Consider the following 25,366-nt stretch of genomic DNA (forward strand, 5'->3'; position numbering starts at 1 on the left):
CAGCTCCACACGGGTCAAGGAGGCCCGGGGTTTGAACCGCGGACCTCCCATGTGGTAGACGGACGCCCTAACCACTGGGCCAAAGTCCGTTTCCTATAACAACTTTTAAAAAAAACTGACAAGTACATTATATAATTAGCTCAAGTAAAACAATCTCCTTTTTACCTCTCTCGATTGGACATTGGCTTCATCTGTAATTGGGGCGTCAATCTCGTTGGGGTGTCGATGTTTTCACTGGGCTCCTCAGAAAGGTGGCCTCTCTAAAAAGCAGATGGATCAGGGTGCAGAAAAACAAGATCACTCAGAAATCACCTCCAAGAATATTACAATCACTCTAAAGATGCTACCGTTATTCTAATAATTGCCACTAAGCAGCTGTTTGGGGAAAGCCATGAGATCATTAATTACCCTTTTCTTCAGCCTGTGCTTAGACTTCCTTTTCTCTTTTGACCTTCCAGGCTTTTTATGTGTGGTCATAGGCTGGCTGCTTTTGCTGCTGCTGGTGAGTCCATTCATGCGCTGACTCTTGCCTCCAATGATTCCTCGACATTTCTCAAAGCCACACTTACACAGTTGCTTTAAAAGGAAAGAGAATAATTCTTTCAGCCTGCACTCTAAATGCCTGAGGATTTGGACACCTAACATGAAGTTTGAACAAGCAATTTTCATAAAGAGGAAAATAACTGATTGGGAGTACAGCAAATAGAAATAGATTTCCATGTAGTAGATAAGAAAGGTTACACTTCAGTAAAATTTGGCCAGAAAAGTTAAGAAATAACTGGAGACCAAAAATGACTGGGAAATCTCTTTCCTCAGAGTTCTGAAAGAATAACTGAGACCTATCAATCATGGATAGATGGAATAAAAAGTGAAAAACTGTTACTGCCTATGTACTGCTAAATAGACCCAAGTTGGTAATGCTTACTGAAGGTCCTACTCTGAGAGAGAAAGTTCAATTTCCCTCTTGGGTATATTATTCTTACCTGTTTCTCAACATTAAAGGAATGAAAGTTGTAATCGTAAGTGAGTTCGGTTCCAGCTGGCATGTCTTTAAGAGCATATAATCCAATTCGGTATACACCATTAACAGACCTAAAAAGAGAAAAAAGACCAGAATTTAAAAAGCAGGGATCCTTAATATCATGCTTGAAAACTAGAATACAATAACTGACTTCAAAACTGCCTTTGTTTCTGTATAAAATTGCTCAGATTTCTAATGATTTTTTCCATGAACTACTTTCCTACATTTGTTATTTCTCCTTTATTCTGATTACAATCATTTTTTTTCTAGATTCTTATAAAGTATTGGTATTACTGCAAGTTTCCTGGCCAATCTGCCCACCTTTAATCTTGCCTCTATTCTATCCAGTCTGTATAATACTGCTAGACTAATAGTTCTTAATCAGTTTTCTTGAGAACATGCATGATGTTGTCAATTACAATAGGTCTTATTTTTTTCTTGCTTGATATTCAAAGTCTCTTCATAATATGGCTTTAGTCTACTTATCAAATTATTTCCTGTTGCTTACCTACAAAAAATCTTCCAGTTCCTCCTGATGTCTATCTTTCTCATAAGTACTTGAATGTCTCTCTTATTCTTGTATATGTTATTAATCATCTATTATTATTCTAGGTGCTTTATATAATAATTATTTTTCTAGATAGTATTTACTAAGTGATTGTCATACTACTTACAGCATTTAGTTGTATTAAAATGCGTATTTAATCCTCCCTGTAACTATGAAATAGGTACTATTAGTAGGAATCATATCAAACCTATATTATTGGTAAGGAAACTAAGGTACAGAAAGGATAAGTAACTTGCCTAGAGACAAACAGCTAATAACTTGGGGAAATCAGGTTTCAAGTCAAGGCTGCCTAGCTTCAAAATCTTAACTACTAACTATGCCATACTGATAATAGATTATCTCATTAATCCTCAAAACAACCCTAGGATATAGATATTATATGAGATATTTGTGACTCAGAAAATATTCATAGTCAAACAGCAATTAAGAGGCATTCAAACACAAGGAATTAAAACCCAGGCTTATTATACTTCTGGGAAGATGGCAGACTAGAAAGACATGGGACTCTCTTTTCTCTCAGAAAAATGGCTAGAGGACAGGCAGAAATGGCCTGGAAAAAATCTTCTAGGATTTAAGACACCAGGGGAAGACTGGACACTGCCCAGAGGAGAGAGGGGTAAAGGAAAAGAATTGCAACAGGAAAACTGGGAGTTAAAAGTCACAGCTGCAAATGCAGGCATCTTACTCTACCCTATAGACATTTTTGAATAATTCTCAGGCCTCAGGGCTGGCAGCTACAGACAAACAGGGCCCCAGGGATCCACCTCCCCAGAAAAGGGGAGAGAAAGGGACACAGTCTTAAGGCTGACTCAGCTAGTAACACACAAATTTGGTCTGCTGTGTCCTAGCCAAGCAGGGCCACATCATTGTTTGCCTTGGAGGCTGGCAAGGGACTAAAAATAAGTTGACCAGCTCAATCTCCCTGTCTACTGAGCAAGGCCAGTTGTTGAAGACACAGAGGGGAGTGGAATTATTTCCTACCAGGGAAAAGGGAAGGGGCTGCCAGCAAAGCTTGGAGAACTGCCTCTGAGATTTTGAATTATGAAGTTCTTAGCCTCCAGGCTAGATCCTCTATCACATTGATCCAGTTCTGCTGCAGCAAACACACACTGACAAAGCACTGAGCAGAGTGGGCTGCCAAAGAGCACCATCTGCTGGCAGACCAAGGAAGTGCATGTGAGGAAATTAAAAATAAATGAGTGGCTTTTTTTAAGCCTTTAAAGCCTCCCTCCCACCGCCTTAAGAAATAGGTCTGCAACCCAATACTGGGTACAGGGCCCAGATTTGAGCAACTAACAGGGACAATCCTAAAGACCCAGAACAGACTGAACCAAGAATCAAAAAACACCAGCAACACAAAACCTCACATCACTAAATACCACAAGAGAGAGAAATTGAGCATCTGAGTAAATTTACCACCCTAATCAGATGTCTAGACATCAGCACAAAATTACAAGCCATACCAAGAAAATGGAAGAAATGGCCCAAGAAAAGGAATATATCAAAGCACTAGAAGAGACATATCATTTAAGACAACTAATAGACAAGATAGACACAAATTTCCAAAATCAAGTTAATGAGTTGAAAGACAATATAACTAAAGAGATAAAGAACATCAAGAAGACACTGAATGAGCATAAAGAAAAATGTGAAAAACTCTGAGAGCAGCAAGGGAGAAGCAAACCATCAAATTCAAGGATGCCCAGCAAGATTTAGTATGGAATCTCATCAGAAACCATACAGGTGAGGAGAGAGTGGTATGATACAATTAGGATCCTGAAACAGAAAAACTGCCAGTCAAGAATTCTTTATCCAGCAAAATTATCCTTTAAATATGAAGGAGAATTTAAAATATTCACAGACAGAAACTAAGAGAGTTCATAAAAAAAGAATCCACGTTTGCAGGAAATATTAAATGAAGCCTTACAGTTTGAAAGAAAAAGACAGGAGAGAGGGGCCTGGAGGAGAATTTAGAAGAAAGAATAGCAGAAAGGATAACCAAAAGAGTGAAAAGACACAAAAAATAAGATATAACATATGAAAACCAAAGATTAAAAGGGTGGAAGTAAACAGTGCATTTATAGTATTATCATTGAATGTGAATGGATTAAACTCCTCAATCAAAAGATGTAAGCTGAAAGAATGGATAAAAATATATGAGCCATTCATATGCTGCCTGTAAGAGACTCATCTTAGACGCAAGGACACAAAGTGGCGGAAAGTGAAAGGTTGGAGAAAGATACTCCACACAAATAGTAACCAAAAAAAAAAAAGCAGGGGTAGCTAGACTAATTTCAGACAAAACAGACTTTAAGTAGAAAAAAGTCTGAAGAGATACAGAAGGCCGCTCCATGTTAATAAAAGGGACAATCCAACAGGCAGATATAACAGTCACAAATATGTATGCACCTAGCCAGGGTGCCCCAAAATACATGAGGCAAAGTGGCAAAACTGAAGGAAGAAATAGGCATCTCTACAACAGACATCTCAACACATCACTCACATCACTAGGCAGAACAACTAGATAGAAGACCAACAAGAAACAGAGCTTGAACAATACGATAAATGAGCTAGACTTAATAGACATACAGAATGTTGAACCCAAATTCAGCAGATTATACATTCTTCTAAAGTGCCCATGGATCTTTCTCCAGGATGTTAGGTCACAATGCAGCTCTCAGTAAATATACACAGAATGAAATTATATAAAACACCTTCTCAGACCATAATGGAATGAAACTGGAAATCAATAATAGACAGGAAAAGAGGTAAATCTGCAAATGTGTGAGGTTAAAAACACACTCCTAAGTAATAAGTGGGTCAAAGAAGAAATTCCAAGTGAAATTAGTAAATATATTGAGATGAAAACAAGAATACGACTTACCAAAACTTATGGGATACAGCGAAGGCAGTCTTGAGAGGGATATTTATAGCCCTAAATGCCTATATTAAAAAAGAAAAAAAGAGCTAAAATCAAAGGTCTAACTGAACAACTGGAGAAACTAGAAAAATAGCACACCATTCCCAAAGCAAGAAGGAAAGAAATAATAAAGATTAGAGCAGAAATAAATGAAAATCAAGAACAACAAAAAACAATAGAGAAAATCAACAAAACCAAAGTTGGTTCTTTGAGAAGATCAATAAAATTGAGAAATCCCTAGCTGAACTAAGAAAGAAAAAAAGAGAGGATGCAAATAAATAAAATAAGAAATGAAATGGGGGAAGTAACAACTGACCCCACAGAAATAAAAATGTTCATAAAAGGATATTATGAAAAACTGTATTCCAACAAACTAGACAATCTAGATGAAATAGACAAATTCCTATAAATGCACAAACAATTTCCACTGATGCTACAAGAAATACAAGAACTTAAGAAACCAATCACATCTGAAGGATTGTTTCAGTCATCAAAAATCTCCAACAGAGGAGTGGATGTGGCTTAAGCAGTTGAGTGCCTTCCTCCCACATGGGAGGTCCCGGGTTCGGTTCCTGATGTCTACTAAAGAAAAAACAAAAAACAGACGAGAAGAAAAAAATCTAACAAAGCAAAGTCCAGGACCAGAAGGTCTCACAGGTGAATTCTACCAAGCATTTTGAGGAGAATTAGCAATCCTGTTTAAACTCTTCCAAAAAACTGAAGAGGAGAGAAAATTAGCCAACATATTTTAGGAAGCCAGCATCACCCTAATACCAAAGCCAGATAAAGACACTACAAGAAAAGAAAATTACAGACCAATCACTCTAATGAGCACGGATATAAAAATTCTCAACAAAATACTTGCAAATCGAATCCAACAGCATATCAAAAGACTTATACATGATGACCAAGTGGGATTTATTTCTGGTGATGCAAGGGTGGTTCAACATAAGAAAATCAATTAATGTAATACACCACATAACAAACTGACCAGAAAAAAACAAACACATGATCATCTTCATCTATGCCAAAAACGCAATAGACAAAATCCATCATCCTTTCTTGATAAAAACCCTTTGAAAGATAGGAATAGAAGCAAAATTCCTCAATATGATAGAGGGCATATATGAAAAACCCACGACCGACATTGTACTTAATGGGGAAAGGCTAAAAGCTTTCCCTCTAAGATAGGGAATAAGATAAGGATGCCCCCGCCCCCACCCATCACCATCGTTATTCAACATTGTGCTAAAAGTTCTAGCTAGAACAGTTAGACAAAAAAATAAATAAATAAAAGGGATCCAAATAGGAAAAGAGGAAGTAAAACTCTATTTGTGGATGGCATGATCTTGTATTTAGAAAATTCTGTAACGTGTATGATGATGCTAGTTGTGCAAATGAATGAGTTCAGCAAAGTAGCAGGATACAAGAGCAACACCCCAAAATCAGTAATGTTTCTGTATACTAGTACTGAACAATCTGAGGAGGAAACCAGGGGAAAAATTCCACTTTCAATAGCAACAAAAAGACCCAAATACCTAGGAATCAATTTAACCAAAGAAGTACAGGACCTATATGCAGAAAACTACAAAACAATGCTTAAAGAAATCAATGAGGACATAAACAAATGGAAAGACATTCTGTGTTCGTGGACTGGAATATTAAATACCATGAAGATGCCAATCCTACCCAAACTGATTCATAGATTCAATGCAATACCAACCAAAATTCCAACAGCCTACTTTACAGAAATAGGAAATGCAATTACCAAATTCATTTGGAAGGCAAAGTGCACCTAAAAGCATTCTAAAAAGGAACAGCGATGCGGGAGGAATTTCACTGCCTGATGTTGGAATATATTACAAAGCTACAGTGGTCAAAACAGCATGGTATTTACATAAACAACAATTACTGGAATAGAATTTGAGAATCCAGAAATAAACCCTCACTTCTACAGGCAATTGGTTTTTGCCAAACCTACCAAGTCCATGTTGATGGGATAAAACAATCTCTTCAACAAAAGGTGCTAGGAGAAGTGGGTATCTATAACCAGAAGAATGAAAGAGGACCCCTATCTCATACTCTCTATAAGAATCAACTCAAAATGGATCAAAGACCTAAATATAAAGCCAGGACCATAAAACTACTATAAGAAAATGTAGGGAAACATCTTCAAGACCTTATACTAAGCGGTGATTTCTTGGACCTTACACCCAAAGCATGTGTAACAAAAGAAAAAACAGATAAATGGGACCTCCTCAAATTTAAACACTTTTGCACCTTGTAGGGCTTTGTCAAAAGGTTGAAAAGGCAGCCGACTCAATGGGAGAAAATATTTGGAAACCATCTATTTGATAAGGGTTTAATATCCAAGATATGTAAAGAGAAGATACAACTCAATAAAAAAAGGGCAAACTACCCAATTTAAAAATGGGCAAAAGACTTGCATAGATATTTGTCCAAAGGAGAAATACAAATGGCTAAAAAAAAAAAAACAGAAAAAAATGTTTAACATCACTCATGATTAGGGAAATGCATATCAAAACTAAAATGAGGTATCATTTCACACCTATCAGAACGACCACTATTAAAAAGCTATGTCTTTATGGAGAGATAGGAACACTATTCACTGTTGGTGGGAATGTAGAATGGTACAGTCACTGTGGACGACTGTTGGGCAGTTCCTAAAGAATTTGAATACAGATTTGCCACATGACCTGCAATACCACTACTGGGAGTACACCCAGAGGAATTGAGAGCATTGATATGAATAGACATTTGTAAACTGATGTCACAGCAGCGTTATTCATGATTGCCAAGTTGGAAACAACTCAGGTGTCCAAACTGTGGTGTATTCCACACAATGGCATATTATGTAGCTGTAAGAAGAAATGAAGTCATAAAGCATAAGAGAACATGGATGAACCTGGAGGACATTATGTTGAGTGAAGCAATCCAGACACAAAAGGACAAATACTGTATGACTGCACTACTATGAACTAAATATATCATGTAATCTCATGGAGTTAATAACTTGAATATGCATCACCAGAAAATAGAACAAGATTAGAGATTGTAAAGCTGAGGGTTATTATTGTGTAGAATTGGGAAAAAATGATATGTACTAATATTTGGAAATGCAAGGAAAAGGTGAAAGCCCAACACAATGTTTGTAACTAGCAGTACTATCATGTGGGTATGAAAGGCGTTTAAATAGAAAGTCTAAGGTCATGTATATTACTAAAAGGAAATCTAAAAAATATAACATGGAACTGTATAGCATAGTAAAAACACCTGTGAAATATGAATATGGGTAAATTTGTATGTATGACTTTTTCTCTGAAGCTGAACAAATACATGTTAATACTATAAGATGTTAATATCAGAGGGAAAAAACATTATGCTAAGTGAAAGAAACTAGACTACTTAGAAGTACGACTTGTACGATTCCATTCATATATGTAAATTTAAATCCATGTATAAAGATGAAATTAGTAGTCATGGAGGGCTGCTAAAGGGTGTGGAGTTTTTCTTTTGGAGTAATGAAATTGTTCTAAAATTTTTTGTGGTGATGAACACACAACATTGTGATTATACTAAAAGCCACTGATTATATACTTTGGATAGATCTTATGGTATGTGCATACATCTCAATTAAATGGCTTAACAAGTAAATAAATAATTGTGGAAGAAGAGCCAGAAAAAAGCAGCTATGTACAGCAGGGGAAGGAGAGAGAGACTGAAAGGAAAAGGTAAAGAATTTTGTTTGTCTGTTACTGTTTATTATTATTACTGAAATTATAATGAAAATGCTCTAATAATGACTGAAGTGATAAATGCAAAACTATATTATACCAAATACCACTGATTGTATACTTTGGATGAATTGTAAGCTTTATTGATAATCAATAAAATTGATTTGTTAAAAAAAATACAAAATCAGGCTGTTTGACCCACAGTTTCTCTTCTTTCCTGTTTTGTGTCAATATGGAATATAACCAAATTTCAAGGTTTAACTTGGAGCCTACATTATTATATGTAACCTTCTCTAGCATCTCCAGTTCCTGGTACTTTTTCCTGAATTCAGACAGAACTTTTAGTCTATACTAGGAGTCAGCACACTATGGTCCACAGGCCAACTTCCCCATCCCTTGTAAATAAGGTTTTATTGGAGCACAGTTACACCCATTCGTTCCATATTGTTTATGGTTGCTTTTGTACTACATTGGTGGAGTTGAGTATTTGTAGTTGCAAAAGAGACCCCATAGCTTACAAAACCGAAAATATTTCCAACCTGATCTTTTCCAGAAGAAATTTGCTGACCCCTGGTTTATACCATAGTCCATAATATTCATTATGTCTTGTATTAAAATAGTTTTTTGGTATAACTTACAGAAAGTAAGGAAATCTTAAGTGTACAACTCACTGAATTTTTTACATATGTATGCACCTGTGTAACCATATCTAGATTCTGATACAAAACATTTCAAATATCCCAGAAAGCGTCTCTTTCTTCCCAACCAGTAGCCTGCTCACAAAGAATTGCCACTATTCTGACTTCTATCACCATAGATTAGTTTTGCCTGTTTCAAATTTCAAATAAATGGAATCAAACAGACTATACTCTATAGAACGTACTTTTTTATGCCCGACTTTTTTTCAATATTATCCTGTGCTTTCTTTTATCAGCAGTTTGTTTTCATTGCTGTGTAGTATTCTATTGTACAAATATACCACAATTTATATATTCTATTGCTGATAAACATTTGGGTTGTGTGATGTTAGCTATTATGCATAAAATCTTTTATGAACATTTTTGCACATATCTTTTGAACATAAATGCTTATTTCTGTTAAGAGACATACCTGAGAGTGGGATCGCTGGGTCACTGGGTATACTGAACTTTAGAATGTATTCCCAAACATTTTCCCAACACTTTGGAATTTCAGCCATTTTGGAGAGTATGTAGTGGTTTCTCAATGTGGTTTAGTTAATACTTCTTTGATGACTAATTATATTAGTACCTTTTCTATCTTTATTGGCCTTTTTTTTTTTTTTTTTTTGAGGTGGTGGGGCTGGGCCTTGAACCTGGACCTCATATGTGGGAAGCCGGCATTCAACCACTGAGCTACATCCACTCCCGAGTTGTTTTTTTTCATTTGTTTGCTTGTTGTTTTTAGGGGGCACTGGGAACGGAATCCCAGACCTCCCATGTGGGAAGAAGGCACACAACTGCTTGAGCTACATTAGTTCCCCAGCCATTTTTATATGTTCTCTTTTTTTAAACTTTTTTTTTAGTGTACTTTTATATTAATCCTTGAAATCTGGTAGGGAAAGTCCTTAAATTTTATTTTTCTTCAAGATTATCTGGGCTTTTCTAAGTCATTTGAATTTCCACATATATCACAGAATCAGTTTGTCACTTTCCATAAATATTAAAATTCAATTGGATTTTATAGATCATTTGAGAAGAAATGACATCCTACAAATAGTGTGATTTCTGACCAGTGAACATGGCATATTTCTGCATTAATTTAGGTCTTTAATTTCCCTCAGAAATGTCTCAAAGTTTTCAGGGAAGTGGACTTGGTCCAATGGATAGGGTGTCTGCCTACTACACGGGAGGTCCGCGGTTCAAACCCCGGGCCTCCTTGACCCATGTGGAGCTGGTCCATGCGCAGTGCTGATGCATGCAAGGAGTGTCGTGCCACACAGGGGTGTCCCCGCATAGGGGAGCCCCACAAGGAGTGTGCCCCATAAGGAGAGCCGCCCAGTGCGAAAGAAAGTTCAGCCTGCCCAAGAATGGCGCCGCACACACGGAGAGCTGACACAACAAGATGACGCAACAAAAAGAAACACAGATTCCCGTGCCGCTGACAACAGAAGCGGACAAAGTACATGCAGCAAATAGACACAGAGAACAGACAACTGGGGTGGTGGGTGGGGAGAAATAAAAGAAAATAAATCTTAAAAAAAAAAACCCAAACAAAAAACCCCCACAAAAACCCTTGCATTAGATTTATTCCTAGATGTTTAATATTTTATGAAGCTATTCATAAAAAAGAAATATTTTTAAAAATTTTACTTTCTACTTGGCTATTGCTAATATACTGAAATACATTCAACATACTGATTTTTATTTATTGACCTTATTTCCAATCTTGCTACATTTTTAAAAAAAGTTATATTTTTTTAATTAAAGAAGTTATAGGTTTACATGCTTATTTCTAGCAGTAGGTAGAGTCCTTTTTTATTTTTTATTTTTTTCATGTACATGATCATGTCATCTGTGAAAAATAAGTTTAAAATTTTCATTTCTGGGGAAACGGACTTTGGCCCAGTGGTTAGGGCGTCCGTCTACCACACGGGAGGTCTGTGGTTCAAACCGCGTACCTCCTTGACCCGTGTGGAGCTGGCCCATGCGCAGTGCTGATGCGCGCAAGGAGTGCCCTGCCACACAGAGGTGTCCCCCGCGTAGGGGAGCCCCACGCGCAAGGAGTGCACCTGTAAGGAGAGCCGCCCAGCGCGAAGGAAAGTGCAGCCTGCCCAGGAATGGCGCCACCCACACTTCCCGTGCCGCTGACGACAACAGAAGCGGACAAAGAAACAAGACGCAGCAAAAAGACACAGAAAACAGACAACCGGGAGAGGGGAGGGGAATTAAATAAATAAAAATAAGTCTTGGAAAAAAAAAAAAAAAAAAAAAAGAAAAGTCATATGAAAAACACTTTCAATTAAAAAAAAAAAATTTCATTTCTAATCTTTGTTTCTTCGGCTTTGGTCCTTGAGTGTACACTTTATTTCTTTTTGTCCCAAACATAATAATTTTTCTTCAATAATTTTTTAGTTATCTTGTCATTTTGAAAAAACTTCAAATTTACAAAAACATTGCAAAAGTAACATACAGAATTCCCACATACCCTTTATCCAGAGTTCCCAGATGTTAACATCTTATGTAACCACAGCCCAATTACCAAGAATAGGACATCAATATTGCTAAAATAGTATTATCGAAACTACAAACCTTATTCAAATTTTCCAAATGTCTCATTAGTGTCCTTTTTTTCTGGTCCAGGATATATATATATGTGTGTACACATATATACATACATCATTAAGTTTTAGTTGTGGTAAAACATACCTTTATAAAAATCATTGACCATTTTTAGTAGACAATTCTTGACCTTAAGTACATTGACAATACTATATTACTTGCACTACTATTTCCAGATTATTTTCATCATCCCAAACCAAAACTCATGTTCCCCTCCCTCTAACCTTGGTCACCCCTATTCTGCTGTCTTTATGAATGAATTTGCTTATTCCAAGTATTTCATATAAAATATATCATGTAGTAGCTGTTTTTTTATGTCTGGCTGATTTCACTCAATATGATGTCTCCAAGGTTCATCTCTGTGGTAGCATATACCAGTACTTTCACTTTTTATAGCTGAATATTATTCCGCTGTATGGATACACCACATTTTATTTATCCATTTATCTGTTGACAGACACTTTCGCCTATTATGAATAATGCTGTGATGAATGCTGAAATACAAGTATCAGTTCAAGTACCCACTTCCAGTTCCTTGGGTATATACCTAGGAGTGGAGTTGCCAGGTCATATGATAATTCTATATTTAACTTTCTGAGGACCACCAAACTGTTTTCCACAGTGGTTGTACCATTTTACATTTCCACCAACAATGTAAAGGGTTCCTATCCTCTCCTACACTTATTATTTTCAGGTTTTGTAATAATCCTAGTAGATGTGAAGTGGTAACTCACTGTAGTTTTGATTTGCATTTCTTTTAACAGTTGAACATCACTTCATATACTTATTGGCCATTTGAATTTATCTCTTTTGGAGAAATGTCTATTCAAATCCTTGACCCATTTTTAAAATTGGGTTGTTTTTTTTTGTTGTAGAGCTGCTTTTTGTTTCTTTTTTTAAAATATATTCTGGATATTAAACATTTGTCAGATATATGGCTCCCAAATATTTTCTCCCATTCTATAGGTTGTTTTTTCACCTTCTTGGTGAAATCCTATGCTGCACAAAAATTTTTAATTTTATGTACAGTAGGGGAACCACAGAGAGACTGAGAGGTGAAGAATTTTCTTGTCTATTATTACTGTTAAAATAATGAAAATGCTCTAATGATTGCAGTGATGAATGAGCAACTCTGTGATTATACCAAATATCATTGATTGTTCACTTTGGATGAACTGTATGCTTTATTAATATGTATCAAAAATTATTTGTTAAAAAAGTTTTTAATTTTGATGATGTGCATTTTATCTACTTTTTCTTTTGTTGCTTTTGTTGCTCATGCATTTGGTATAAAATCTAAAAAAACATTGCCTACTTCAAGATCCTGGAGATATTTCCCTATTTTTCTTTTCAGAGTTTTATAGTATTAGCTCTTATAGGTTGTTGATCCATTTTGAATTAATTTTTCTGTATGGGTAGGAGTCCATATTTTTTATTTTGCATGTAAATTTCTAATTGTCCCAGCATCATTTTTTGAGAATCAAATGGCTGTAGATGTGGATTTCTCTTTGGATTCTCAATTCTATTTCACTGATCTATATGTCTATCCTTATGCTAGTACCACTCTGTCTTAATTACTACAGCTTTATATATATATAAATATATATATACATAAAATCAGGAAGTGTGAGCCCTCTAAACCTGTTATTTTCAAGTTTGTTTAACTATTTAGGGCCCCCTGATTAAGAGTTGGGGGGTGGGGAATAGTAGCCACTGCATCAAGTGTGAAATACACAAACATTTTCTGCAATTTACTGGTCTCTTCCTCCACCTATTCCCTTGGAGGCTGTGCAATGTTCCATTACAGTCAAAATAGTTAATTCAGATAGTTCCTACCAGTTCAACAGCTGTTTTGGTGGCAGGACTGATTTCTGGAACTTCCTACTCTGCCATCTTCCCACAATTCCTTCATTATGAATCTTATAATATTTTTTTCCCCTTTTCCTATTTGCATTGGTTAGAACTTCCAGCATAATGTGGAATACAAGTGGTGATAGTGTACATCCTTATTTCTTAAATGTTTCCTTTAGGAGATTAAGGAAGTTCTCTTTTATTCCTAGTTTGTTTAAAGTTTTATGAATGAATGTTGAATTTTGTCAAATGCTTTTCTTTTCTTTTTTTTTTAAAGATTTATTTTTATTTATTTAATTCCCCTCCTCTCCCCCTGTTGTCTGTTTTCTGTGTCTCTTTGCTGAGTGTTGTTTCTTTGTCCGCTTCTGTTGTCGTCAGCGGCACGGGAAGTGTGGGCGGCGCCATTCCTCGGCAGGCTGCTCCCTCCTTCGCGCTGGGCGGCTCTCCTTATGGGTGCACTCCTTGCGCGTGGGGCTCCCCTACGCGGGGGGACACCCCTGTGTAGCACGGCACTCCTTGCGCGCATCAGCACTGCGCATGGGCCAGCTCCACACGGGTCAAGGAGGCCCGGGGCTTGAACCGCGGACCTCCCATGTGGTAGACGGACGCCCTAACTACTGGGCCAAAGTCCGTTTCCCTCAAATGCTTTTCTTACATTCTTTAGATAATCATATGGATTTTTTGGGTCTTTATTCATGAGGTAAATTACATGATTGAGTTTGAATGCTAAACCAATCAACCGTACAATCCTGGAATAAATCCCATTTGGTCATTATGCATTAATCTTCTTACACACTGATTTGCCAATATTTTATTTAGGATTTCTGTATCCATATTCATGGGAAATATTGGACTATACTTTTCCTTTCTTTTAACATTCTTACTAGGTTTTATTTATTTTAAAGATCTTTTATTTATTTCTCTTTCCCCCTCCCCCCTATTTTTGCTGTGTGTCCATTTGCTGTGTGTTGTGTGTCCGCTTGCATTCTTGTCAGCGGCACTGGGAATCTGTGTCTCTTTTTGTTGCATCATCTTGCTGTGTCAGGTCTCTGTGTGTGTGGCACCACTCCTGGGCAGGCTGCACTTTTTTTGCGCGGGGTGGCTCTCCTTGCAGGGTGCGCTCCTTGCACATGGGGCTCCCCTATGCGAGGGACACCCCCATGTGGCACGGCACTCCTTGCGCACATCAGCACTGCACAGGGGCCAGCACCATGCGGGTCAAGGAGGCCTGGGGTTTGAACCACAGACCTCCCATGTGGTAGATGGATGCCCTAACCACTGGGCCAAGTCCACTTCCCCCTTATTAGGTTTTAGATCAAAGTTATACTAGCTTCATAAAATGAAAGAGTTGATATGAGATGGGTAGTATTGGTATTATTTTTTTCTTTAAATATGTCGAAGAATTATCATTAAAGCCATCTGTGCCTTTTTTAAAAAAAGATTTATTTATTTCTATCCCTTTCTGCCCCCACCCTAGTTGTCTGTTCTCTGTGTCTATTTGCTGTGTCTTCTTTGTCCGCTTCTGTTGTTGTCAGTGGCACGGGAATCTGTGTTTCTTTTTGTTGCATCATCTTATTGTGTCAGCTCTCCGTGTGTGCGGCACCATTCCTGGGCAGGCTGCACTTTCTTTCACGTTGGGTGGCTCTCCTTATGGGGCGCATTCCTTGCGCATGGGGCTCCCCTAAGTGGGGACACCCCTGCATGGCAGGGCACTCCTTGCATGCATCAGCACTGCACATGAGCCAGCTCCACACGGATCAAGGAGGCCCGGGTTTGAACCGCGGACCTCCCATGTGGTAGACAGATGCCCTAAGCACTGGGCCAAGTCCGCCGCCACCATCTGTGCCTTGAAGCTGCTTTTCTCAGAAGGTTTTGATTATAGATTCACGTTCTTTGATAGACGTGCTCAGATTTTCTATATCTTCTTGTGTCATTTTGGTGTGTTTTATAAGGAATTTGTTTATATTATCTAATTTTTCAAATGTAAAATTGTTCATGAAAATGGATAAACTATGATGAACTTATACAAAGGAACATTATTCCAAAAAAAGGAACAAACCACTGATGCACCCAACAATATGAAGGCATTGCAAAAACATTATTCTCAGTAAAAGAAGTGAGATGCAAAAGAGCACCTATATAGGGAAACGGACTTTGGCCCAGTGGTTAGGGCGTCCGTCTACCATATGGGAGGTCCGCGGTTAAGACCCCGGGCCTCCTTGACCCGTGTGGAGCTGGCCATGCGCAGCGCTGATGCGCGCAAGGAGTGCCGTGCCACGCAGGGGTGTCCCCCGCGTGGGGGAGCCCCACGCGCAAGGAGTGCGCCCATGAGGAAAGCTGCCCAGCGTGAAAAGAAAGAGCAGCCTGCCCAGGAATGGCGCCACCCACACTTCCAGTGCCGCTGACGACAACAGAAGCGGACAAAGAAACAAGACGCAGCAAATAGACACCAAGAACAGACAACCAGGGGAGGGGGGGAAATTAAATAAATAAATAAAATCTTAAAAAAAAAAAAAAAAAAAAGAGTACCTATATAGGAAGTTTTAGAATAGGCAAAACTAATATATGGTGATAGAAGTCAGATCAATGGCTGCTTTGGAGATGAGGGTAATAAATTCAGGGGTGTGGGTTATATGGTGCATACATTTGTAAAAATGAAAAATATGTATACTTAATATAAAAAATATATACACTTAACATCACATTTCATTATGTGAACTATATCTCAATTTAAAAAAATTACGAAATTGTTTATTCTATCCTATTATCTTTTTTTTTTTTTTTTAAAGATTTATTTTTATTTAATTCCCCTCCCCTCCCCCGATTGTCTGTTTTTCTGTGTCTTTTTGCTGCGTCTTGTTTCTCTGTCCGCTTCTGTTGTCGTCAGCGGCACGGGAAGTGTGGGCGGCGCCATTCCTTGGCAGGCTGCTCCCTCCTTCGCGCTGGGCGGCTCTCCTTATGGGTGCACTCCTTGCGCGTGGGGCTCCCCTACGCGGGGGACATCCCTGTGTAGCACGGCACTCCTTGCGCGCATCAGCACTGCGCATGGGCCAGCTCCACACGGGTCAAGGAGGCCCGGGGCTTGAACCGCGGACTTCCCATGTGGTAGACGGGACGCCCTAACCACTGGGCCAAAGTCCGTTTCCCCCTATTATCTTTTTTGAAAGTTAAAGATGTACTTTTTTGTTTCCCTATCAATTTTTTAGTAACTAGAATGACTCTAAAAATAGGAACATGCTGGAAAAAAATCATGGTATGGGAACATAACAGGCTTATGGTCAAGAAAACCAAGTAAGTGGAAGTGTCCTAATATCAATACATTTTTAAACTTTATTTTGTACATTTAATAACTGAAAATATAATTAAAAACTAAAAAGAAAACAAAGTTGAATAAAAACATACATTTCTCAATTAAATGTACTAGATATTTATAAAAAATTTTAAAATCATACTATATGTTATACAACATATTTGGTTTATAGTAATGCAATCATAAGTATTTGTCCTTTTGTGCCTGGCTTGCTTCTCTCAACATAATGTCCTTTAGATTCATCCATGTCGTCATATGCTTTACTTCATTTCTTCTTACAGCTGCATAGTATTCCTTTGTGTGAATATACTGCAGTTTTTTAATCCATTCATCAGTTGATGGAATACCTGGGTTGTTTCCAACTTCTGGCAATTGTGAATAATGCTGCTATGAACATTGATGTGCAGATGTCTGTGTCGCTGTTCTCAGTTCTTCTGGGTATATACCAGTAGTGGTATTGCAGGCTCACGTGGCAAATCTATATTCAACTTCTTCAGGAACTGCCAAAAAGTCCTTCACAGTAGCTGAACCACTCTGCATTCCCACCAACAGTGAATAAGTGTTCCTATCTCTCCACATCCTCTCCAACACTTGCAGTCTCTGTCTTTTTAATACTGGCCATTCTGATAAGTGTGAAATGATATCTCATTGTAGTTCTGATAGGCATTTCCCTAATCATTAGTGATGTTGAGCATTTCTTCATGTGTATTTTTTTTGCTATTTGTATTCCTTCTTTGGACAAATGTCTGTTCAAGTCTTTGTCCATTTATTAATTGGGTCGTTGGGTCTTTTTATTGTTGAGTTGTAACATCTCTTTATATATTTTGGATATTAAACCCTTATCCGATATGTGATTTCTAAATATTTTCTCCCATTTAGTTGGCTGCCTTTTTACCCTTTTAACAAAGTCCTGTGAGGTGCAAAAGTGTTTAATTTTGAGGACGTCCCATTTATCTATTTTTTCTTTTGTTGCACATGTTTTGGGTATAAGGTCCAAGAAACCACCACCTACTACAAAGATCTTTTTTTTTCTTAATTTTTTTTTTTAAAGATTTATTTTATTTATTTAATTTCCCCCCCTCCCCTGGTTGTCTGTTCTTGGTGTCTATTTGTTGCGTCTTGTTTCTTTGTCTGCTTTTGTTTCTTTGTCCGCTTCTGTTGTCGTCAGCGGCACAGGAAGTGTGGGCGGCGCCATTCCTGGGCAGCTGCACTTTCCTTTCACGCTGGGCGGCTCTCCTCACGGGCGCACTCCTTGCGCGTGGGGACTCCCCCACGCGGGGGACACCCCTGCGTGGCACGGCACTCCTTGCGCGCATCAGCACTGCGCATGGCCAGCTCCACACGGGTCGAGGAGGCCCGGGGTCTGAACCGCGGACCTCCCATATGGTAGACGGACGCCCTAACCACTGGGCCAAAGTCTGTTTCCCATTAAATTTATTTCTCTTCCCTTCCCCCCACTGCCGTTGTCTGCTCTGTGTCCATTTGCTGTGCGATCTTAGGTGTCCACTTGCATTCTCGGCACCACCGGGAATCTGTGCCTCTTTTTGTTGCGTCAACTTGCTGCATCATCACTCCGTGTGTGCGGTACCACTCCTGGGTGGGCTGCACTTTTTTTGAAAGGGGCGGCTCTCCTTCCACGGTGCACTCTTTGCACATGGGGCTCCCCTACCCATGGGACACCCCTGCGTGGCACAGCACTCCTTATGCATGGCAGCACTGTGCATGGGCCAGCTCACCACATGGGCCAAGAGGCCCTGGGTTTGAACCCTGGACCTCTTATATGGTAGGCGAGCTCTATACCAGTTGAGCCACATCCGCTTCTGTACTACAAGGTCTTTTTTTGTTATTTTTAAAAGATTTATATATTTATTTCTCTCCCCTTCCCTGCCACCCCCACCCCCACCCCGATTGTCTGTTCTCTGTGTCTATTTGCTGTGTCTTCTTTGTCCGCTTCTGTTGTTGTCAGTGGCACGGGAATCTGTGTTTCTTTTTGTTGTGTCAGCTCTCTGTGTGTGCGGCACCATTCCTGGGCAGGCTGCACTTTCTTTCACACTGGGTGGCTTTCCTTATGGGACGCATTCCTTGCACGTGGGGCTCCCCTACGCGCGGACACCCCTGCGTGGCACGGCACTCCTTGCGCTCATCAGCACTGTGCATGGGCCAGCTCCACATGGGTCAAGGAGGCCCGGAGTTTGAACCACGGACCTCCCATGTGGCAGACGGACGCCCTAATCACTGGGTCAAGTCCACCGCCTACTACAAGGTCTTGAAGATGTTTCCCTATATTATCTTTTAGTAGTTTATGGTCCTGGCTTTTATATTTAGGTCTTTGATCCATGTTGAATTGATTTTTGTATAGAGAGTAAGCTAGGGGTACTCTTTCATTCTTTTGGTTATAGATATCCAGTTGTCCCAGCACCATTTGTTGTCAGTTGTTTTTAAAGATTTATTTATTTATTTCTCTCCCCTTTCCCCCTGCCTCCCCTGTTGTCTGCTCTCTGTGTCCATTCGCTGTGTGTTCTTCTGTGACCGTTTCTATCCTTATCAGTGGCACTGGGAATCTGTGTTTCTTTTTGTTGTGTCATCTTGTTGTGTCAGCTCTCCGTGTGTGTGGCGCCATTCTTGGGCAGGCTGCACTTTCTTTCGCGCTGGGCGGCTCTCCTTATGAGGTGCACTCCTTGCGCGTGGGGCTCTCCTACGCAGGGGATACCCCTGCGTGGCACAGCACTCCTTGCGCGCATCAGCACTGTGCATGGGCCAGCTCCACATGGGTCAAGGAGGCCCAGGGTTTGAACTGTGGACCTCCCATGTGGTTGGTGGGTGCCCTATCCGTTGGGCCAGGTCTGCTTCCCAGCACCATTTGTTGAAGAAATGTTTTTCCCTGTTAACATTAACTTGGTGGGTTTGTAAAAAACCAGTTGAGTATACGTGAGGTTTATTTCTGGATTCTCAATTCTATTCCACTGATCAATGTGTCTATCTTTATGCCAGTACCATGCTCTCTCTTTTTTTAAAGATTTATTTTATTTATCCTCCCACCCTAAACCCTGCCACCGCTTGTGCTTGCTGTCTGCTCTCTGTGTCTATTTGCTGCATGTTCTTTGTCTGCTTGTCTTCTCTTTAGGAGATACTGGGAACCTATCGAGGGATCTGACATGGGAGAGAGGCACTCAATTGCTTGAGATACCTCAGCTACCTGGTTTGTTGTGTTTCTCATTGTTTTTTCCTCTGTGCCTCTTTTTTTGTTATATCAGCTCTCTGTGCAGGCCAGCTCTCCTTCACCAGGAGACCCTGGGAATCAAACCCAGGTTCTCCCATATGGTAGACAGGAACCCAATTGTTTGAGCCACAACAACTTCCACAAAGAGTACCATGTTGTTTCGACAGCTGTAGCTTTGTAATATGTTTCAAGGTCAGGCAGTGAAATTCCTCCCATGTTGCTCTTGTTTAGAATGCTTTTGGCTATTTGGGTGCACTTACCCTTCTAAATGAATTCAGTAATTGTCTTTTCTAACTCTTTAAAGTAACTTGGTATTTTGGTTGGTATTACATTAAATCTATAAATCACTTTGGGTAAGACTGACAACCTCGCTGTATTTATTCTTCCAATCCATGAACAAAGAATGTCTTTCCATTTGTTTAAGTCTTTCAAAGAAGTTTTTAGCACTGTTTTGTAGTTTTCTGTAATATAGGTCCTGTACTTCTTTGGTTAAATTAATCCCTAGGTATTTGAGTCTTTTTGCTACTATTGTAAATGGAATTTTCCCCGATTTCCTCCTCAGATTGTTCAGTACTAGCATACAAAAATATTATCGATTTATTGCATGTTGATCTTGTGTACTGCCACTTTGCTGAACTCATTCATTAGTTCACATAGCTTTGCTGGGGATAATTCAGAATTTTTCAAGTACAGGATTGTGTCATCTGCAAACAGTGAGAATTTTACTTCCTCTTTTCCTATTTGGATGCCTTTAATTTTTTTTTTTCTTGTCTAATTGTCCTAGCTAGAACTTCTAGCACAATACTGAATAACAATGGTGACACTGGCATCCTTGTCCTTGTCTTATTTCTGATCTTCAACCTTTCCCCATTGAGCATATGCTGACTGTGGGTTTTTCACAGATGCCTTTTTATCATATTGAGGAATTTCCCTTCTATTCCTATCTTTTGAAGTGTTTATATCAAAACAAAAAAGGATGCTGGATTTTGTCAAATGCCTTTTCTACATCAATTAAGATTATCATGTGTTTCTTCCCCCCTCAATTTGTTAATGTGCTATATCATGTTGATTGATTTTCTTACGTTGAACAAGTCTTGCATACCAGGAATAAATCCCACTTAGTCATGATGTATAAATTTTTTGATATGCTGTTGGATTCAATTTGCAAGTATCTTGTTGAGAATTTTTGCATCTATGTTCATTAGAGAGATTGGTCTGTAATTTTATTTTCATGTAGTATCTTTATCTAGCTTGGGTATTATGGTGATGCTTCATAAAATTTGTTTGGTAATTGCTCCCCCACCCCCCTTCAACTTTTTGGAAGAGTTGAAACAGGATTGGTGTTAATTCTTTTCGAAAATCTTGGTAGAATTCACCTGTGAAGCCATCTGGTCCTGGACTTTCCTTTTTTGGAAGATTTTTGATGACAGATTCAATCTCTTTAAATGTGATTGGTTTGATAAATTCTTGTATTTCTTTTAGTGTCATTGTAGGTTGTTTGTACATTTCTAGGAATTTGTTTATTTCATCTAGGTTGTCTAGCTTGTTGGCGTACAGTTTCTCATAATATCTTCTTATGATTCTTTTTATTTCTTTGGGGTCAGTAGTAATTCCCCCCTTTCACTTTTGATTGTATTTATTTGCATCTTCTCTCCTTTTCTGTGTTAGTTTAGCTAGGGGTTTGTCAATTTTATTGATCTTCTCAAAGAACCAGCGTTTGGTTTTGATTTTCTCTATTACTATTTTTTGTATTCAATTGTTTATTTCTGCTTTAATCTTTATTATTTTTTTCCTTCTGCTTGCTTTGGGATTGATTTGCTGTTCTTTTTCTAGTTTCTCTAGTTGTTCAGTTAAATCTTTGAGTTTAGCTTTTTCTTCTTTTTAAACAGAGGCATTTTATGGCTGTAAATTTCCCTCTCAAGACTGCCTTCACTGAATCCCATAAGTTTTGATAATTTGTGTTCTCATTTTCATTTGTCTCAATATATTTACTGATTTCACTTGCAATATATTCTTTGACTCACTGATTATTTGGGAGTGTGTTGTTCAGCGTTCACATATTTGTGAATTTACTTTTTCCTCTGTTACTGATTTTCAGTTTTGTTCCATTATGATCTCTGCAAGTACTTTGTATAATTCCAATCTTTTTGCATTTATTGAGAGCTGCACTGTGCCATAACAGGTGGTCTGTCCTGGAGAAAGATTCATGGGCACTTGAGAAGAACGTATAGTCTGCTGAGTTTGGATGCAGTGTTCTAATATGCCTGTTAGGTCTAACTCGTTTATCATATTGTTCAAGTTCTCTGTTTCCTTGTTGGCCTTCAGCCTAGATATTCTATCTAATGATGTGAGCGGGGTGTTGAAGTCTCTGACATTTATTGTAGATATGTCTACTTCTTCCCTCAGTTTTCCCAGAATTTGTCTCAGGTATAATATTTTGATGCACCCTGGTTAGGTGCATATTTATGACTGTTATATCTTCCTGATGGATTGTCCCTTTTATTAATATATAATGGCCTTCTGTATCTCTTATAACTTTTTTGCATTTAAAGTATTTTTTTTTCTTTTTATTTATTTTTTTCTTTCTTTTTTTTTTTCTGATACTAGTATAGCTACTCCTGCTCTTTTTTGGTTACTATTCACATGCAGTATGTTTTTCCAACCTTTCACTTTCAGCCATTTTGTATCCCTGGGTCTGAGGTGAGTTTCTTGGAAGAAGCATATGGATGGCTCATGTTTTTTAATCCATTCTGTCAGACTGTATCTTTTGAATGGGGAGTTTAATCAATTCACATTCAGTGATATTACTGTAAATACACTATTTACTTCCACCATTTTATTCTTTGATTTTCATATATCATATTTTTGTCTTTTTTTTTTCCACTCTTTTTGGTCATGGGAGTTCCAGAATGAAAAGAAAAGGGAAAAGGGGCAAAAAGAGTATGTGAGGAAATAATAGCTGGAAATTTCCCAAGTCTCATGAAAGAAATGAACTTACATGTCCAAAAAACTAACCATACCCCAATCAGAGTAAATCTGAATAGACCTACTCCAAGACTCAGAATGTCAAATGTCAAAAATAAAGAGAAAATTCTTAGAGTGGCAAGGGAGAAGCAAACCATCACATACATACAAAGGACACCCAGTAACTTGGTTCAGATTTCTTTTAAGAAACCATGGAGGCAAGAAGACAGTGCTATGATATAATTAGGTTACTGAAAGAGAAAACTGCTAGGCAGTTTTTAAAAAATTTAGCCAGCAAAATTGCCCTTCAGATATGAAGGTGCGTATAAAATATTCAGAAATAAACAGGAACTAAGAGAGTTTGCAGAAGATTCTGCCTTTGTAGGAAATATTAAAGGAAGCCTTAGAACCTGAAAGAAAAAGACAGGAGAGAGAAACTAGGAGGAGAATATAGAAGAAAGAAGAGCAGAAAGGATGACCAGCCCTGTCTGTAGCTACAAGCCCAGAGGCCCGAGAATTCTAAAGTGTCTTTAGTATGTGGGATGGTGCTGGCAGTGGCAGCTACTGGTTTCAACTCACAGTTCTATAGTCACGTTTTCCCTCCTTTGTCCCTTTCTCTTCTGGGTGGTGTCCAGCCTTAGCCTGGCGTCCTAAACCCCTAAACCTGAGAAGATCTTTTTCAAGGCTGTTTCAGAAAAAATGTCCTGTAGCTATTTTTCTGGAGGAGAAGAGTCCCGTGTTTTTCTAGTCCACCATCTTCAGGGAAGTCCCTCCTCACATTAATATTAAAGGAGGGAGTGGATGTGGCTCAAAGTGTTTTATATGTGAGGTTCCGGGTTTGGTTCCCGGTGCCACCTAGAACAAACAAACAAACAAACGAAAAAACCAAACCAACTAAGGAAGGCCAAAGTGGTTCAGTGGTTCAGTGCCAATTCCCCAAACACAAGGTCCTAGGTTCAGTCTCAGCCCCAGTAACTCAAAAACAAAACAAAATGAAGCAAAAAAAAAAAAAAAAAAAAAAAAAGTAATATTCTATAAAACAAAACTATAGGAAAAAGTGAAACTAACCCTAATAACAACTATCTAGCTGTTTTTTATTTTTTATTTTTTTAAGGAGGTACCAGGTATTGAACCCAGGACTTTGTACATGGGAAGCAGATGCTCAATCACTGAGTTACATCTGCTCCCCAATGACAGTTGATTTTTATTTTTCTATTTGTTTGTTTTTAGGAGGTACTGGGGATTGAATTAAGGATCCCTCACAAAAGAAACAAGCACTAAACCACTGAATTAAATTCGCTCCCCAGTGAGAACTTGTTTTTTCGTTTGTTTGTTTTTAGAAGGTTCTGGGGATTGAATCTGGGACCTCATACATGGGAAGCGGGTGCTCAACCACTTGAGTTACACCCACTCTCCCTAACAGTTTTTTTTTTAAGATTTATTTTATGTATTTCTCTCCCCTTCCCCCTGCTCCAGTTGTTTGTTCTCTGTGTCCTTTGCTGTGTGTTCTTCTTTTTGTCTGTTTCTGTTGTTATCAGCAGCACAGGAATCTGTGTTTCTTTTTGTTGTGTCATCTTGCGGTGTCAACTCCCCGTGTGTGCGGCGCCTTTCCTGGGCAGGCTGCACTTTCTTTCGTGTTGGACAGCTCTCCTTACGGGACACACTCCTTGTGCGTGGGGCTCCCTTACACGGGGGACACCCCTGCATGGCAGGGCACTCCTTGTGCACATCAGCACTGCGCATGGGCCAGCTCCACACGGGTCAAGGAGGCCCGGGGTTTGAACCACGGACCTCCCATGTGGTAGGCAGATGCCCTATCCACTGGGCCAAGTCCACTTCCCCCTAACAGTTTTTAAATGCAACATTTTTTATCTTTCATTTCCTTTTCACCGATACATCTATATGCATAAAACAATCATAGTTAAGAGTCTCTTAGGGCAAAGCAATTTCATAGGCTCATCCTTAGCTGCCACCCTACGTTTCACGAGTGAGTACAGAGTTCCAAGTCTGAAGGTCAAGTTGCTTGAGAGGTCTGAGGCTAAAAAGAAGAGTGAGAATGAAGATGGAAAATATTTTCAAAGCTGGATCATGGTTGACTTCACTCACAGCTAAGGAATTATTTGTTGAGTTTTATTTTGCATTTTGGTTTTTTTGAGGATGACGTATTTTTTTGTTTGCTTGTTTTTGAAAGATAGATGGTTAGAAAGTAAACAGAACATCTGAATTAAGTCAACCTTCTTTTTTTTTTTTGCAGAGGTCTTATTTTGCTAGAAAACTGGCTCATGTAGAGAAAAGTGCTTCTTTCTCAAGTTTATATATAACATGACAAAATTTTAAACAGGAAAACTAGCTTAAAACTATACAAATAAATATATTGCAGCAAGGCCTTGAAAGAAATACCAAGTCAAATGTAAAATTTAGCATCGAGGGGAGTGGATGTGGCTCAAGCAGTTGAGCA

General features: G+C 38.7%; 1 protein-coding gene across 7 annotated transcripts in view; it reads right to left on the minus strand.

Annotated features, from left to right (window-relative positions):
* The window catches only part of ASH1L (ASH1 like histone lysine methyltransferase), a 320,979-nt gene that overhangs the window by 27,348 nt on the left and 268,265 nt on the right, over positions 1-25,366 (minus strand). For all 7 annotated transcript variants that reach the window (XM_058309826.2, XM_058309824.2, XM_058309821.1 and 4 more), the window contains 3 exons: positions 984-1,092; positions 409-576; positions 166-260 (listed from right to left, as the gene is read on the minus strand). In XM_058309826.2, the coding sequence (XP_058165809.1) occupies positions 166-260; positions 409-576; positions 984-1,092 (372 nt within the window). The remainder of the gene's footprint in view (positions 1-165; positions 261-408; positions 577-983; positions 1,093-25,366) is intronic.

The sequence above is a fragment of the Dasypus novemcinctus genome, chromosome 13 (genome assembly GCF_030445035.2).
Source record: "Dasypus novemcinctus isolate mDasNov1 chromosome 13, mDasNov1.1.hap2, whole genome shotgun sequence".
Classification (NCBI taxonomy): Eukaryota; Metazoa; Chordata; class Mammalia; order Cingulata; family Dasypodidae; genus Dasypus; species Dasypus novemcinctus.